This window comes from Physella acuta, unplaced genomic scaffold (genome assembly GCF_028476545.2).
Source record: "Physella acuta isolate Inbredline_101_S28 unplaced genomic scaffold, ASM2847654v3 ptg001433l, whole genome shotgun sequence".
In the NCBI taxonomy this organism is placed as follows: domain Eukaryota; kingdom Metazoa; phylum Mollusca; class Gastropoda; family Physidae; genus Physella; species Physella acuta.
The window spans coordinates 192332-210264 of NW_026732948.1; the positions used below are offsets into that span (position 1 = coordinate 192332).

A 17933-nucleotide genomic window follows, 5' to 3' on the forward strand; every position below is an offset into this window, starting at 1 on the left:
ATTTAACTGAACGTGAAGATCGTGTTCCTGACCACTTGGATTGATAGCATCACTTATGACGTCAAAGCTGTAAACAAATCAGAAGGCACCATCCTACCGTTATAACACAATGCTGATGTTTAGCTAATGAAAGAATCTCGCGATGTTTATAATGTCCCATTTACACCAGACTACTAAAATGTTGACAATGAAACAAAAACTAGCAGAATTTCTAGTCACACGTCGCTCAGCGTCATGATAAACACAACTCAAATTTTGGGTGTTTGCCGCCATTAACAGACAAACCCTGATCGACCCTTCTCACTACCACCCCCATTAGTACAACGCCAAAAGGAGCAGTAGGATAAGTAGGGCCTAGATAACTTGTTAAAAAGATGATACAAGTTGCGCCCTGAAATAATAAGCTAGATAACGAATTAGTTCCTGATAATGCAAAGAGCGTGCAGCGAGACGTAATTTTGTGCATTTAACACTTTCTATGCAAATAAAAAAGTAGAGTTCATGTTTCTTGACCACTATGCCCTTGAAAACTATGGCCTGTCGCCTCAAATTTTCCCTAACGTGTGTGTGTGGGGGGGGGGGGCGTCGAGCCATCTACCACCCAACCACACCCTCAAGTAGTATATAAGTAAGCTAGGCTTATAGTTTTAGTCAGGTTATAAAACGTTATTTTCAAATAAAGCTGCGTTAATTAGAAAGCATCTATTTATTTTAATCAAATATTCGCTATTAAGACCCTGTACAATACTGTACATATCTCGAACAATGTGTAGGCCTATCTCTTTCGGTAAGCCTATTCATAAAACAAGTAGACCTATAATACTCAGTAATAGGTTTATCAACAAATCTGTTTATTTTATAAACCTATAGTTTTTAAAGTATACGACGGAATCAAGAGATTAAAAATCATTATATTTTTTAATGCAAAGATTTTTAAAATGGGATAACAAGACTGCCCGAAAAAAAAAGGTAATAACAGTGATTTTATTTTAATGTTTCCTTTTGGCAATAGGAGCGACCGCCGCATTGTAGTCAAAATGGCGCTCCAAAAAAAGAAAGAAGGAACTCATGATGGTAAATATTTTGAGTCTCATCCTCAAGAAAATGCAGGCCATTTCAGTTCTGTCAGTAATTCGCAACCTAAAAGTAGCAAAAAGGTAATTGTTTGCTTTAATATTTTGTTTCATGTTATAATAAATGTACATTTAATTTATGTATGGAGTAATCAATTCAGCAGTAACGAATATCCAACAAGTACATTTTTGCACCATATTCTCTCCCCTCCTCTTCAACATATCTATTAATAGTTACTCTCATAAGAAAGAAAACTTGTGTCGATCTGTACGATAGAGCCTCTAGCTAGACAATTTGATTGAATAACGCTACGTTGTGATTACCGATCTTGCTAATTAAAAACTTAGATGCATTTGGTAATATTGACTAGCATTTATAATTTTTTAGTTAAGTACCTAACTACTACTCCTAGATCTAGTACTAGGGCTAGGGCCTACCCAAAGGTTTTTTTTTTAGTTTAGTTAGGCCTAGTAACTTAGTTAATAGTTAGATCTAGTAAGTTAGTTTGAGTTTGAAATAAACAGTAGTTAATCACAAAAACCGAGTGTCTGTCATAGTAGTATAGTAGTCCTAGTGTTAGTAGTGTAAAGTCAAAGAAGACTAGAATCTAGAACTAATATTATAATAATAACATTCGTAGTGCAGCAACACACACTGAGCAATATACAAGGGTAGTTAGTTTAACAAATAGCAAATCTGAGTCTTAAAAATCTTGATATTAGATTGTAATGTAGTTAAATGTAGGCCTAAGTCTAGATTTAGTTTAGTTATTAGTTAGATCTAGTTTGAAAAGTTGGTAGTAGAAGCAGAGTTAAATTTTAGTTTTGTTGTTTGATTGAAATTTTATTTTAATAAGCTCATCTAAATTTATTGAAAGAAATGCTTATTTTTGAAAGATGTCTGCAAAGTTGTGCAACTAAATTGACATGATAATGATGATACTGGAGGGGGGAAAATTTCCATAACCATTAACTCAATCTTTCAGAATCGTGAGCCAAATGATGCTGAGAAAACTCCTCGTCCTAAAAAGGGCAGTGGAAGTAAAGTCAAAGCCTCTAAAACTAGAAGGTCACCCTCCCCTCCTCCAGAAAAGTCCAAGAGAAAAAGGTATGTTGTTCATTGTGAATATATAGCTATAGAGATCTGTAGTTTCGTGGTGATTCTATAGCAATACTGGTATGTAGTGTTATGGTGATATGATACTAAAGCTACATTTCAAGCATGAAAAATATTCTTGTTTTCAGTTCAAGGACTGCAGCTATTGTAGCCAGCAAGAAGAAAAAATGGGAAGAAGATGATGAAGACAGCACAAAAGATATGGATGATATTCAGTCAGAGATTAGCATCCCAGAGGTCCACAATCCTAAGCAAGGTATTTACACGTAATTTAAAAAAATAATTTAAATGTGCTGTCTACTCTACTCACTACTTTGGCTGATTTTTAATAAGCCTCGCTAGTTTTAATCAAATAAAATTCGACATGCTTGAATGTTTTGTCCCACAGGTTGTTCAACAAAGAATGGTAAAGATGAGTTCACCCCACTAAAGGGAGGGACCATGATGGATTTAGATGAGCAACAGAGTGAGAAGGTCAGTCTAGTTTGCTGTGCCAGATTTAAGTTGTAGTGCCATGACATCTGTACAAGGTTCTGCTCCCATCCTGAGTTGTAGTTTGTTTGTGATCAAGACATTCATTGTTTATTTTCCTAGTAAGTTTGTATGTTTAAACAGTCCTTATTTTCACGGTTAATTCTGTGTGTGTATGAACAGGCTGACAAAGACAGACAAGAAGATGTTGAGTCGACCCCGGTAAAAGATGAGGAGGAGAAGACATACGTAGTGGAGGCAGGGGATGATACGTTGACAGAACAAACACATCACATCATAGTGCCCAGCTACACGGCTTGGTTTGACTATAATTCTATCCATGCCATTGAGAGGAGAGCAATGCCAGAGTTTTTCAATGGCAAGAACAAATCAAAGACACCTGAAATGTTTGTTTTCTTCTTTTTTATATTTTTAAATCTGTATCATTTATTTCAATAATCTCTGGATAGTTGTCATTTGAATGTACCTGAACTTCTAATTCATCTGATTCAATTAAATTATTTGAACCTTTCAGATATGTTGCCTATCGTAACTTTATGATAGACACATACAGATTGAACCCAACAGAATATTTGACATCTACAGCTGTAAGGAGGAATCTGGCTGGAGATGTGTGCTGTCTCTTGCGGTAAGTCACAATAGCATGGAGCCACTTACTGATGTACTCATCTGTGTACCGTTGTGTGCAATAAGTCAGCATAGCATGAAGCCATGTACAGATGTACTCATGTGTGTACCATTATGTTCAATAATAAACCCTGATGTTATTTTTTCCCTTAGTGTTCATGCATTTTTGGAACAGTGGGGCCTCCTCAACTACCAGGTGGACTCTGAGAGTCACCCAACAGTTATGGGCCCACCCTCCACCTCACATTTCCACATCTTGGCAGACACACCATCAGGCATTGCACCAGTCAACCCACCACGACTTAACCAGGTCCGTATTCTTATCCCCGAAGACATTTATATCAAAGGCTACAACATTTATACATCTATTTTAGTCAAAATCTTAATACGTTTTCAAGGGTGTTACAAAAAAATCAATCCTATATTTTCCTAAAATATTTTTTTAATCTCCTTACAACTAATATTAATACACTAACATTTTCCAATTATATTTTTAGCCCTCTGCTGCCCAAGAAATCTGTGAATTTCCAGAGAAAAAGCCAGAGGAAGATGAGAAGCGAGAACTGGGTTCATTGGGGTTAAAGACAGACATCTATTGCAAGAAGCCAGTCAAGGTAAGTGTAGGCTTAGACTGATATTGTTTTAGCATCTTTTTTTCCTAGTGCTTTGACAGACCCCAACACAGCCCCCACAATCTTCTAACATTTGTTGTGTTTCATCTCCCTATAACAATGTTGGACAGGATAAGAATTCTTCCATGCGAAGCCGTGAATGGTCTGACCAAGAGACCCTCCTGATGCTGGAGGCTCTAGAGCTGTACAAAGATGACTGGAACAAGGTGTGTGAGCATGTGGGCAGCAGGACGCAGGACGAGTGTATCCTACACTTCCTCAGGTTGCCAATAGAGGATCCATACCTTGACATCAACGATAACGCAGGTACAGCTTTTTTAGAAATATACCATCTTGTGCTTATAGTGTTTTGATTTTTTTTTTTTTTTAAATTCTAATGTTGTAAAGTAAATTTTTGAAAAATGGCTACCTTTAAAAGATTTAAAAAATTAAATGTCTATCTGACCGTGATTGTTTTGCAGGTCCCCTGGTGTATCAGCCGATCCCATTCTCAAAAAGTGGCAACCCTATCATGTCCACGGTGGCATTCCTGGCATCAGTTGTTGACCCTAGAGTAGCTAGTGCAGCAGCTAAGGCAGCCTTAGGTTTGTTCTCTTTCTTTTCTCTGTCAGGTTCTATTTATGGATAAACTCATTTGCTAAAATTGACTTTCCGGGTATTAAGCTGAATTATTATTTTAAAGATATGTTGATCATTTGCATAACCCATAACTGATAAAATAAGTGTTTTATTAACTCTTAAGATCATAACTACATACTTGGGGTCCAATAATATTTTACCTTTTAATTCCATTTGCTTGATGAATCATTTTAATTTCAATCTTTTATTATAGAATCTTTTTTCATTAGTAGTAAAATAAAATTGATTATTTCATCAATAGAAAATTAGTTACAAGGTTTTATGCTAGCTCATTAAATTCTTCAACACTTAAGTTTAAGTTAGGAAATACATATCTTATGTAAAAGTTCTACTGAGAAATTATATGACAGGCTAGTTTGTATTTAAATACAACAAATTGAATGAAAAACATCTAATTCTTAAGTGGCTTCTGTAAACTTTCTCCAGAGGAATTCTCTAAAATAAAAGATGAGATCCCACCTTCTATTGTGGACGCTCATACCAAAACTGTTGTCAGTGCCAGCAAAGATGGAAAGGTCGTTGAACCAACTTTTGGGCTGGAGAAAAGTGGCATCGCAGGCACAGGTTAGTTGGTTTGTTGACAGGCACAGGTTAGTTGGTTTGTTGACAGGCACAGGTTAGTTGGTTTGTTGACTGTGGCATCACAGGTTAGTTGGTTTGTTGACTGTGGCATCACAGGTTAGTTGGTTTGTTGACTGTGACATCACAGGTTAGTTGGTTTGTTGACTGTGGCATCACAGGTTAGTTGGTTTGTTGACTGTGGCATCACAGGTTAGTTGGTTTGTTGACTGTGGCATCACAGGTTAGTTGGTTTGTTGACTGTGACATCACAGGTTAGTTGGTTTGTTGACTGTGGCATCACAGGTTAGTTGGTTTGTTGACTGTGGCATCGCAGGTTAGTTGGTTTGTTGACTGTGGCATGACAGGTTAGTTGGTTTGTTGACAGGCACAGGTTAGTTGGTTTGTTGATAGGCACAGGTTAGTTGGTTTGTTGACAGGCACAGGTTAGTTGGTTTGTTGACTGTGGCATCACAGGTTAGTTGGTTTGTTGACTGTGGCATCACAGGTTAGTTGGTTTGTTGACTGTGGCATCACAGGTTAGTTGGTTTGTTGACTGTCTTTTTCATTTTCAAGTCTTTCATGTTAAGTGTTATTTAAACATTCTAAAAAAAATTGATTTAATAATGTTAATGTAATATGAATTATATTTGTATTATTATATTTTTATTTTCTGTACTGAAGTTGGAAATGTTTTATCTCCCTTCAGAAGTTGTGTGTGATGAGACCGATGAACAGGATGATGACAAAGATGAGAAAAATGAAGAAGATAAAGTAAGTTTTCTTGGTGGGATGGGACTGTCATGTTTGTGATACATTACTTGCTATATTTGTGACTTATTGTAACAATCTACATAAAATTGCATGACATTATTAATCCCGTACTAATGAGACACCTGGCTAACGATCTATTCACCTGTTGCATTACCAGGAGGAATCCATGGAAACTGATGGTACTCAAACCAAAAAGGATGAAAAGAAAGGGAAAGATAAGAAGAAAGACAAGAAAAAAGATTCTAAGAAAGAAGAAAAGAAGACCCAGGTTAGTTCATGTCTGCTTAAATAGTCCCTCAGGTATTACCCCTGGTGGGGTTAATCTACTATCTGACCCATCAGTCCTAATGGAGTTAATCTAATATCTGACCCATCAGTCCTAATGGAGTTAATCTACTATCTGACCCATCTGTCCTAATGGAGTTAATCTACTATCTGACCCATCAGTCCTAATGGAGTTAATCTACTATCTGACCCATCTGTCCTAATGGAGTTAATCTAATATCTGACCCATCTGTCCTAATGGAGTTAATCTACTATCTGACCCATCAGTCCTAATGGAGTTAATCTACTATCTGACCCATCAGTCCTAATGGAGTTAATCTACTATCTGATCCATCAGTCCTAATGGAGTTAATCCTTCTAATCTAAACAATTAATTTTCTCCCTGAACTGATGCAGGATAACGAGGTAGAGGTTGTTGAAGAGCCAAAAGAGGACAAGACACAGCCAGAAGATAAGAGCTTTGGATCAGAAGATTCTGTTGTCTCCACAGCAGCTGCTGCAGCTCTAGCTTCAGCTGCTGTCAAGGCCAAGGTCAGTGACAGGTAGCACTGTGACAGGACAGGTAGCACTGTGTGTGACAGGACAGGTAGCAATGTGTGACAGGACAGGTAGCACTGTGTGGCAGGACAGGTAGCACTGTGTGACAGGACAGGTAGCACTGTGTGGCAGGACAGGTAGCACTGTGTGACAGGACAGGTAGCACTGTGTGGCAGGACAGGTAGCACTGTGTGACAGGACAAGTAGTTGACAGGTAGCACTGTGTGGCAGGACAGGTAGTTGACAGGTAGCACTGTGTGGCAGGACAGGTAGCACTGTGTGACAGGACAGGTAGTTGACAGGTAGCACTGTGTGGCAGGACAGGTAGCACTGTGTGACAGGACAGGTAGTTGACAGGTAGCACTGTGTGGCAGGACAGGTAGCACTGTGTGACAGGACAGGTAGTTGACAGGTAGCACTGTGTGGCAGGACAGGTAGTTGACAGGTAGCACTGTGTGGCAGGACAGGTAGCACTGTGTGGCAGGACAGGTAGCACTGTGTGACAGGACAAGTAGCACTGTGTGACAGGACAGGTAGTTGACAGGTAGCACTGTGTGGCAGGACAGGTAGTAAACAGGTAGCACTGTGTGGCAGTACAGGTAGCACTGTGTGACAGGACAAGTAGCACTGTGTGACAGGACAGGTAGTTGACAGGTAGCACTGTGTGACAGGACAGGTAGTTGACAGGTAGCACTGTGTGACAGGACAGGTAACACTGTTTGACAGGACAGGTAGTTGACAGGTAGCACTGTGTGACAGGACAGGTAGCACTGTGTGACAGGACAAGTAGCACTGTGTGACAGGACAGGTAGTTGACAGGTAGCACTGTGTGACAGGACAGGTAGTTGACAGGTAGCACTGTGTGACAGGACAGGTAGCACTGTGTGACAGGACAGGTAGCACTGTGTGACAGGACAGGTAGCACTGTGTGACAGGATGGGTAGCACTGTGTGACAGGACAGGTCAGGTAGCACTGTGTGACAGGACAGGTCAGGTAGCACTGTGTGACAGGACAAGTAGCACTGTGTGGCAGGACAGGTAGCACTGTGTGACAGGACAGGTAGCACTGTGTGACAGGATGGGTAGCACTGTGTGAAAGGACAGGTCAGGTAGCACTGTGTGACAGGACAGGTAGCACTGTGTGACAGGACAGGTAGCACTGTGTGTCAGGACAGGTAGATGACAGGTAGCACTGTGTGACAGGACAGGTAGCACTGTGTGACAGGAGAGGTAGTTGACAGGTAGCACTGTGTGACAGGTCAGGTAGCACTGGGCAGAGGACAGGTAGCACTGTGTGACAGGACAGGTAGCACTGTGTGACAGGACAGGTAGCACTGTGTGACAGGAGAGGTAGTTGACAGGTAGCACTGTGTGACAGGAGAGGTAGTTGACAGGTAGCACTGTGTGACAGGACAGGTAACACTGTGTGACAGGACAGGTAGTTGACAGGTAGCACTGTGTGACAGGACAGGTAGCACTGTGTGACAGGACAAGTAGCACTGTGTGACAGGACAAGTAGCACTGTGTGGCAGGACAGGTAGCACTGTTTGACAGGACAGGTAGCACTGTGTGACAGGATGGGTAGCACTGTGTGAAAGGACAGGTCAGGTAGCACTGTGTGACAGGACAAGTAGCACTGTGTGAAAGGACAGGTCAGGTAGCACTGTGTGACAGGACAGGTAGCACTGTGTGACAGGTCAGGTAGCACTGTGTGACAGGACAGGTAGCACTGTGTAACAGGTAGCACTGTGTGACAGGTCAGGTAGCACTGTGTGACAGGACAGGTAGCACTGTGTAACAGGTAGCACTGTGTGACAAGACAGGTAGCACTGTGTGACAGGACAGGTAGCACTATGTAATAGGTAGCACTGTGTGACAGGACAAGTAGTTGACAGGTAGCACTTTGTGACAGGACAGGTAGCACTATGTAACAGGTAGCACTGTGTGACAAGACAGGTAGCACTGTGTGACAGGACAGGTAGCACTATGTAACAGGTAGCACTGTGTGACAGGACATGTAGTTGACAGGTTGCACTTTGTGACAGGACAGGTAGCACTATGTAATAGGTAGCACTGTGTGACAGGACAAGTAGTTGACAGGTAGCACTTTGTGACAGGACAGTTAGCACTATGTAACAGGTAGCACTGTGAAGCTGAACCAACAAGCATCATCTGGTGACTGACTGACATGTTTTCCCCCAGCACCTGGCTGCCGTGGAGGAGAGGAAGATTAAAGGTCTGGTCGCCCTCTTGGTGGAAACTCAGATGAAGAAGCTGGAGATTAAGCTCAGACACTTTGAGGAGATAGAGTCCATCATGGATAAGGAGAGGGAGTCTGTAAGTTGTTTTTTTATCTGCTGGGTAGGTAGGGTCCTATGTTGGGTAGGACAGGTGTGTCCTGTGTTGGGTAGGACAGGTGTGTGTGGGACAGGTGTGTCCTGTGTTGGGTGGGACAGGTGGGTGTGTCCTGTGTTGGGTAGGACAGGTGTGTCCTGTGTTGGGTGGGACAGGTGGGTGTGTCCTGTGTTGGGTAGGACAGGTGTGTCCTGTGTTGGGTGGGACAGGTGGGTGTGTCCTGTGTTGGGTGGGACAGGTGGGTGTGTCCTGTGTTGGGTAGGACAGGTGTGTCCTGTGTTGGGTAGGACAGGTGTGTCCTGTGTTGGGTAGGACAGGTGTGTTCTGTACTGGATAGGACAGGTGGGTGTGTCCTGTGTTGGGTGGGACAGGTGTACTGTATGTTGTCTTCCCACTTGTAACTTGGTTCATGTCTTAGCTGGAGCTCCAGCGCCAGCTACTGCTGCAGGAGAGGCAACAGTTCCACATGGAGCAGATGCGTGCAGCGGAGTACAGAGCCAGACAGGTGGCCAGTCAGCAGCTGGTGGACACCAGGCAGCACCACCCTGAGGGACCACATTCCATAGCCAGCATCCTGGGGTCCCACACTCAGCCGGAGGTCAGCCAGAACTACGTCATGCATGGCTCCCCCATGCCACCACAAGGACCTCAGGTTAGTTTACCTACCTTTAACATTTGGCAGACTCTAGCCGGAAGATGCACATAACGTTACAATGACCTGTTGTTTCTTATTATCTAAATGTTTGGTGTTTAGGCCTCTGTGTTGTCTTGATGAGACAGGGATTAACTCATTAAATACTTAAATAGTAGATTTAAATTGGCTATTCAAATAGATTTTTTTTTTTTATACTTAACTTATAGACTAGAACTCTCTACTAGATATACTATAACTATACTATAAACCTCATCCCATGATGACCCGCCTGAAGTGTAACTGCTCGAACACATGGTACTGCTAGTTTTGTCAGAAGAATAAGGTTAAAAAGGAAAATTGATCCCATTGCGCAGCTTTAAAGAATAATATTGTTAACTTGAGACTATCAATAATATTTAATTTAAGCCAATGGCGCATCTATTAAGGTCATTGCGCTTTGCGTCTTCTGCCGGCCAGACAAGCACAGGGGAGGGGGGAGCTTCTTCAGAGTAGCTGCTTTATTAAAAAAATTATATGGACAATAAAACGTGTAGGATATTTTTTAATGCAACTACATTAAATTTTAACTTCCACCAGGTTCAAGCCACTCAAGTATCTCAAAACTCCCCCACCCCACATCCCAGCTCCCCTACCCCTAATTCCATGCCCTGTTCTGTACCCTCCTCCTCTACGGCAGAAGTGAAAACAATTCAAACCTCTGCCCCCTCCTCCACACCCAGCCCATCACCCCACTCAGCAGCTGATGCCCCCACACCTGACAGCCATGCTGGTCAGCTAGCAGCTAGCCAGGACCACCCCCACCCCCTCTCACAACAGGTCCCCAGCCTGCCCCAGTTCACAAGCCAAGACCCCCCCACCCCCACACATGGACCAGCTATACATCCATGCCTACCTGCCCACCCCAACCCTGGGGATGTCCCACCTCAGCAGTATGGGGGTAATCCCATGCCTCACTTCCCTCCCTACATGAGCCACCCCCATCCCTACCCCCTCCTGTCTGCACCACCCATGGGTCAGTATGGTCAGCCAACAATGGGACAGTTTGGAAACCAGCAAGAAAGTCATGCACTTTATGAACCTTACAGTCAGTTTGCTGGTAAGTCTAATTCACTAGCAGGACTGGGGCATCATTCACACATAACTAGCAGGACTGGGGCACCATTCACACATAACTAGCGGGACAGGACAGGGGCACCATTCACACATAACTAGCAGGACTGGGGCACCATTCACACATAACTAGCAGGACTGGGGCATCATTCACACATAACTAGCAGGACAGGGGCACCATTCACACATAACTAGCAGGACTGGGGCACCATTCACACATAACTAGCAGGACTGGGGCACCATTCACACATAACTAGCGGGACTGGGGCACCATTCACACATAACTAGCAGGAAACAAAATTAAATTGAGTATAGAGGTGTATTAGAGAACTGAATGTACCATTAAAACCTGCCCAATCTGCCCACAGGTCCTGGCAGTGACAGAGATTCTCATGAGACCAAGCACCAGCCCTCCTCCCCAGACAGCAAATAAATCAGCTGGCAATTGTTTAACTATGCCCTCACACATGACAATAATCCTAAAAAGTTTTTTTAATGTTGCAATATTTTAAACACCTCAGGTATATTATTATATCTTTGTTGCAAAGCATTTTTAAATTATTATTTTACATTTTTTAAAATAAAAAAGCCAGGAATCTCATTTAGCCACTGTATAGTGGCCTGTTTCATTCAGACAATTTTTGTGCGTGTAGTTTAAACTTTGTGGTAATGGAGCTGTATGGTTTGGTGAACAGAAAGTGGACCAATATTTCTTGTACATATTTGTGCTATGACACAATTTCCATGTTGTTGCTAGAACTCCCAGTATTATTGGTGGTGTTTATTGCTGTTGTGTTGGTTCCAGTTTTTTTTTTTGTTCTAGTGCGTACTCTTGATGTTTACTGTGAGAGATAATTGTGGAGATTTTATGAGAAAAAAAAAACAATGCCAAAAATGTTTACAAATGTTGAACACCCAACTTGCAAACATGGGTTAGTCAAATAGGGTTCAAATACAAACATTCCATGAAAATGGATTTTTTTAAAATAAATTTTTTGTCACCCAAGTGAAGGCTTGTTCTACATGTTTATTTTTTTAGTTGTTCTGCTCATGTCTGTGTGACTGGTGGTGTGTGACTGATGTTGCCCATCTGCTGATTTTTAAACTTGGTTTAATTTATAGGGCCTATTAAATACTATTATAAATTTTTTTATAAAAATCAATTTTACGTTTTTTATAGTCCAAGGGCTGTAATCCATACTATTTTAAATTTACAAATAAATGTTAGGTTATCTTTCTTTAACTAATGATTTGTCCAAACTACGCAGAATATTGACTATCAAGTATCGTTTATTATTTATATTTGAAAATATGGAAAGCAATCAGACAGGCCTTATCCAATCCATACAGTGAACTCTAGATTATTAAAAGGAGGGTTTATAAACATACTGAGGGGAAAGCTTCTAAAGGTTTATTACAGATTAATCATTTATACTTTAAGCTGAAACCTTATTTGCGTTATTACTTTGTAGTTAGCATTGAAAATGTGTAGGCCCTATATTATATATACATATGTGTCAACATCTAAAATATTTAGGCTATATATATATATATATATATATATATATATATATATATATATATATATATATATATATATATATATGAACATATACATACACACACAGGGGCGCCACTAGTTGTTGTAACTGAGTTTTCCACACGCCTACTACAAGCTTATTATTTTAGCTAGAGAAAACATTTGTCTTGACAGAAAAATTTTCTAATTGGTGTCACCCCCTAAACTGGGTCACCTGGTACAGACCGCACCCACCCCGCCCCGCCTTGTGACGCTGTATAGGCCTGCATCTTGTAGGCCCTAACCATTACAGAGTCCACTAGCACATTTTTCACATGGGCAGCTGGTAACAAGGATATTAGAGACATGAATAAAACAGCATATTGAAGATATTCATTTTAAAAAGCATTAAAAATGTGAAAATTGCCTACAGAAATTATATTTACATAAACTACGAAGCGAAATAGATTGAGTAACAATTCGATGACTAAGTTTAGGTCATAAAATCTTTTTGTAAGTTTGAATTATTTTTTTTCAGTTACAGATATTTTTGCTATAGTGTAGTGGTAAGATTTGTCAATAAACTGTCGTCTGAGTAGGCCTACGTCTGTGGGTAAGCATTGTGTGAGGGAGGAAAAGTAAGACAACAATTTCATTTTGTCCAGAACATGTTTGACGGTTGGACAATAACATAACAAGGTGACGATTTTGTCAAGATTTGACAGTTTGACAATAACATAACAAAGATGACAGTGATGAAACATGTGAGCTGTGTATGACGTAATTGTTGTAGTCGGGTAAGGAGTGGTCGGCTTAACTGCGCAATTTATATGAGGATTATTTCTTCCCTAACCTTTAGCCATTCCTGGTGCTAACCTCGTATAGTCAGCCATTATTTGAGGCCTCTACTGGTGCTCATATAGTCAGCCATTATTTGAGGCCTCTACTGGTGCTAACCTCATATAGTCAGCCATTATTTGAGGCCTCTACTGGTGCTAACCTCATATAGCCAGCCATTATTTGAGGCCTCTACTGGTGCTCATATAGTCAGCCATTATTTGAGGCCTCTACTGGTGCTAACATCATATAGTCAGCCATTATTTGAGGCCTCTACTGGTGCTAACCTCATATAGTCAGCCATTATTTGAGGCCTCTACTGGTGCTCATATAGTCAGCCATTATTTGAGGCCTCTACTGGTGCTAACCTCATATAGTCAGCCATTATTTGAGGCCTCTACTGGTGCTCATATAGTCAGCCATCATATGAGGTCTCTACTGGTGCTAACCTCATATAGTCAGCCATTATTTGAGGCCTCTACTGGTGCTCATATAGTCAGCCATTATATGAGGTCTCTACTGGTGCTCATATAGTCAGCCATTATTTGAGGCCTCTACTGGTGCTCATATAGTCAGCCATTATTTGAGGCCTCTACTGGTGCTCATATAGTCAGCCATTATTTGAGGCCTCTACTGGTGCTAACCTCATATAGTCAGCCATTATTTGAGGCCTCTACTGGTGCTCATATAGTCAGCCATTATTTGAGGCCTCTACTGGTGCTAACCTCATATAGTCAGCCATTATTTGAGGCCTCTACTGGTGCTAACCTCATATAGTCAGCCATTATTTGAGGCCTCTACTGGTGCTAACCTCATATAGTCAGCCATATGAGCACCAGTAGAGGCCTCAAATAATGGCTGACTATATGAGGTTAGCACCAGTAGAGGCCTCAAATAATGGCTGACTATATGAGCACCAGTAGAGGCCTCAAATAATGGCTGACTATATGAGCAACATAGAGGCCTCAAATAATGGCTGACTATATGAGGTTAGCACCAGTAGAGGCCTCAAATAATGGCTGACTATATGAGGTTAGCACCAGTAGAGGCCTCAAATAATGGCTGACTATATGAGCAACATAGAGGCCTCAAATAATGGCTGACTATATGAGCAACATAGAGGCCTCAAATAATGGCTGACTATATGAGGTTAGCACCAGTAGAGGCCTCAAATAATGGCTGACTATATGAGGTTAGCACCAGTAGAGGCCTCAAATAATGGCTGACTATATGAGCACCAGTAGAGGCCTCAAATAATGGCTGACTATATGAGGTTAGCACCAGTAGAGGCCTCAAATAATGGCTGACTATATGAGCACCAGTAGAGGCCTCAAATAATGGCTGACTATATGAGCACCAGTAGAGGCCTCAAATAATGGCTGGCTATATGAGGTTAGCACCAGTAGAGGCCTCAAATAATGGCTGACTATATGAGGTTAGCACCAGTAGAGGCCTCAAATAATGGCTGACTATATGAGGTTAGCACCAGTAGAGGCCTCAAATAATGGCTGACTATATGAGCACCAGTAGAGGCCTCAAATAATGGCTGACTATATGAGCACCAGTAGAGGCCTCAAATAATGGCTGACTATATGAGGTTAGCACCAGTAGAGGCCTCAAATAATGGCTGACTATATGAGCACCAGTAGAGGCCTCAAATAATGGCTGACTATATGAGGTTAGCACCAGTAGAGGCCTCATATAATGGCTGACTATATGAGGTTAGCACCAGTAAAGGCCTCAAATAATGGCTGACTATATGAGGTTAGCACCAGTAGAGGCCTCAAATAATGGCTGACTATATGAGCACCAGTAGAGGCCTCAAATAATGGCTGACTATATGAGCACCAGTAGAGGCCTCAAATAATGGCTGACTATATGAGCACCAGTAGAGGCCTCAAATAATGGCTGACTATATGAGCACCAGTAGAGGCCTCAAATAATGGCTGACTATATGAGGTTAGCACCAGTAGAGGCCTCAAATAATGGCTGACTATATGAGCACCAGTAGAGGCCTCAAATAATGGCTGACTATATGAGCACCAGTAGAGGCCTCAAATAATGGCTGACTATATGAGCACCAGTAGAGGCCTCAAATAATGGCTGACTATATGAGCACCAGTAGAGGCCTCAAATAATGGCTGACTATATGAGGTTAGCACCAGTAGAGGCCTCATATAATGGCTGACTATATGAGCACCAGTAGAGGCCTCAAATAATGGCTGACTATATGAGGTTAGCACCAGTAGAGGCCTCAAATAATGGCTGACTATATGAGCACCAGAAGAGGCCTCAAATAATGGCTGACTATATGAGGTTAGCACCAGAAGAGGCCTCAAATAATGGCTGGATATATGAGGTTAGCACCAGTAGAGGCCTCAAATAATGGCTGTATATTAGGTTAGCACCAGTAGAGGCCTCAAATATATATATTTGAGGCCTCTACTGGTGCTCATATAGTCAGCCATTATATGAGGCCTCTACTGGTGCTAACCTCATATAGCCAGCCATTATTTGAGGCCTCTACTGGTGCTCATATAGTCAGCCATTATTTGAGGCCTCTACTGGTGCTAACCTCATATAGTCAGCCATTATTTGAGGCCTTTACTGGTGCTAACCTCATATAGTCAGCCATTATTTGAGGCCTCTACTGGTGCTCATATAGTCAGCCATTATTTGAGGCCTCTACTGGTGCTAACCTCATATAGTCAGCCATTATTTGAGGCCTCTACTGGTGCTCATATAGTCAGCCATTATTTGAGGCCTCTACTGGTGCTAACCTCATATAGTCAGCCATTATTTGAGGCCTCTACTGGTGCTAACCTCATATAGTCAGCCATTATTTGAGGCCTCTACTGGTGCTCATATAGTCAGCCATTATTTGAGGCCTCTACTGGTGCTAACCTCATTTAGTCAGCCATTATATGAGGCCTCTACTGGTGCTAACCTCATATAGTCAGCCATTATTTGAGGCCTCTACTGGTGCTAACCTCATATAGTCAGCCATTATATGAGGCCTCTACTGGTGCTAACCTCATATAGTCAGCCATTATTTGAGGCCTCTACTGGTGCTCATATAGTCAGCCATTATTTGAGGCCTCTACTGGTGCTAACCTCATATAGTCAGCCATTATTTGAGGCCTCTACTGGTGCTAACCTCATATAGTCAGCCATTATTTGAGGCCTCTACTGGTGCTCATATAGTCAGCCATTATTTGAGGCCTCTACTGGTGCTAACCTCATATAGTCAGCCATTATTTGAGGCCTCTACTGGTGCTCATATAGTCAGCCATTATTTGAGGCCTTTACTGGTGCTAACCTCATATAGTCAGCCATTATTTGAGGCCTCTACTGGTGCTCATAGAGTCAGCCATTATTTGAGGCCTCTACTGGTGCTAACCTCATATAGTCAGCCATTATTTGAGGCCTCTACTGGTGCTCATATAGTCAGCCATTATTTGAGGCCTCTACTGGTGCTAACCTCATATAGTCAGCCATTATTTGAGGCCTCTACTGGTGCTCATATAGTCAGCCATTATTTGAGGCCTCTACTGGTGCTAACCTCATATAGTCAGCCATTATTTGAGGCCTCTATGTTGCTCATATAGTCAGCCATTATTTGAGGCCTCTACTGGTGCTAACCTCATATAGTCAGCCATTATTTGAGGCCTCTACTGGTGCTAACATCATATAGTCAGCCATTATTTGAGGCCTCTACTGGTGCTCATATAGTCAGCCATTATTTGAGGCCTCTACTGGTGCTAACCTCATATAGTCAGCCATTATTTGAGGCCTCTACTGGTGCTCATATAGTCAGCCATTATTTGAGGCCTCTACTGGTGCTAACCTCATATAGTCAGCCATTATTTGAGGCCTCTACTGGTGCTCATATAGTCAGCCATTATTTGAGGTCTCTACTGGTGCTAACCTCATATAGTCAGCCATTATTTGAGGCCTCTACTGGTGCTCATATAGTCAGCCATTATTTGAGGCCTCTACTGGTGCTAACCTCATATAGTCAGCCATTATTTGAGGCCTCTACTGGTGCTAACCTCATATAGTCAGCCATTATTTGAGGCCTCTACTGGTGCTAACCTAATATAGTCAGCCATTATTTGAGGCCTCTACTGGTGCTAACCTCATATAGTCAGCCATTATTTGAGGCCTCTACTGGTGCTAACCTCATATAGTCAGCCATTATTTGAGGCCTCTACTATTTCTAACCTCATATAGTCAGCCACTATATGAGGCCTCTACTGGTGCTCATATAGCCAGCCATTATTTGAGGCCTCTACTGGTGCTAACCTCATATAGTCAGCCATTATTTGAGGCCTCTACTGGTGCTAACCTCATATAGTCAGCCATTATTTGAGGCCTCTACTGGTGCTCATATAGCCAGCCATTATTTGAGGCCTCTACTGGTGCTAACCTCATATAGTCAGCCATTATTTGAGGCCTCTACTGGTGCTCATATAGTCAGCCATTATTTGAGGCCTCTACTGGTGCTAACCTCATATAGTCAGCCATTATTTGAGGCCTCTACTGGTGCTAACCTCATATAGTCAGCCATTATTTGAGGCCTCTATTGGTGCTAACCTCATATAGTCAGCCATTATTTGAGGCCTCTACTGGTGCTAACCTCATATAGTCAGCCATTATTTGAGGCCTCTACTGGTGCTAACCTCATATAGTCAGCCATTATTTGAGGCCTCTACTGGTGCTC

The 17933-nt window shown here is 41.9% G+C and overlaps 1 protein-coding gene across 3 annotated transcripts; it reads left to right on the plus strand.

Moving 5' to 3' along the window:
* The first annotated feature begins 1015 nt into the window (after positions 1 to 1015).
* Positions 1016 to 11860, plus strand: LOC131927711 (SWI/SNF complex subunit SMARCC2). Of its 3 annotated transcripts, none has more exons than XM_059283482.1 (18): positions 1016 to 1157; positions 2060 to 2181; positions 2319 to 2446; positions 2579 to 2664; positions 2845 to 3068; positions 3197 to 3310; positions 3463 to 3619; positions 3807 to 3923; positions 4052 to 4247; positions 4403 to 4525; positions 5007 to 5144; positions 5848 to 5912; positions 6070 to 6180; positions 6594 to 6728; positions 8937 to 9071; positions 9508 to 9741; positions 10321 to 10840; positions 11223 to 11860. In XM_059283482.1, the coding sequence occupies exons 1-18, from the start codon at positions 1038 to 1040 to the stop codon at positions 11285 to 11287; spliced, it is 2790 nt and encodes a 929-aa protein (XP_059139465.1). In that variant the 5' UTR covers positions 1016 to 1037; the 3' UTR covers positions 11288 to 11860. The 3 variants fall into 3 exon arrangements, with proteins under 3 accessions (XP_059139465.1, XP_059139466.1, XP_059139467.1); XM_059283483.1 differs by having other exon boundaries at positions 6073 to 6180; XM_059283484.1 differs by lacking the exon at positions 1016 to 1157 and adding an exon at positions 1309 to 1430.
* Positions 11861 to 17933: the final 6073 nt, after the last annotated feature.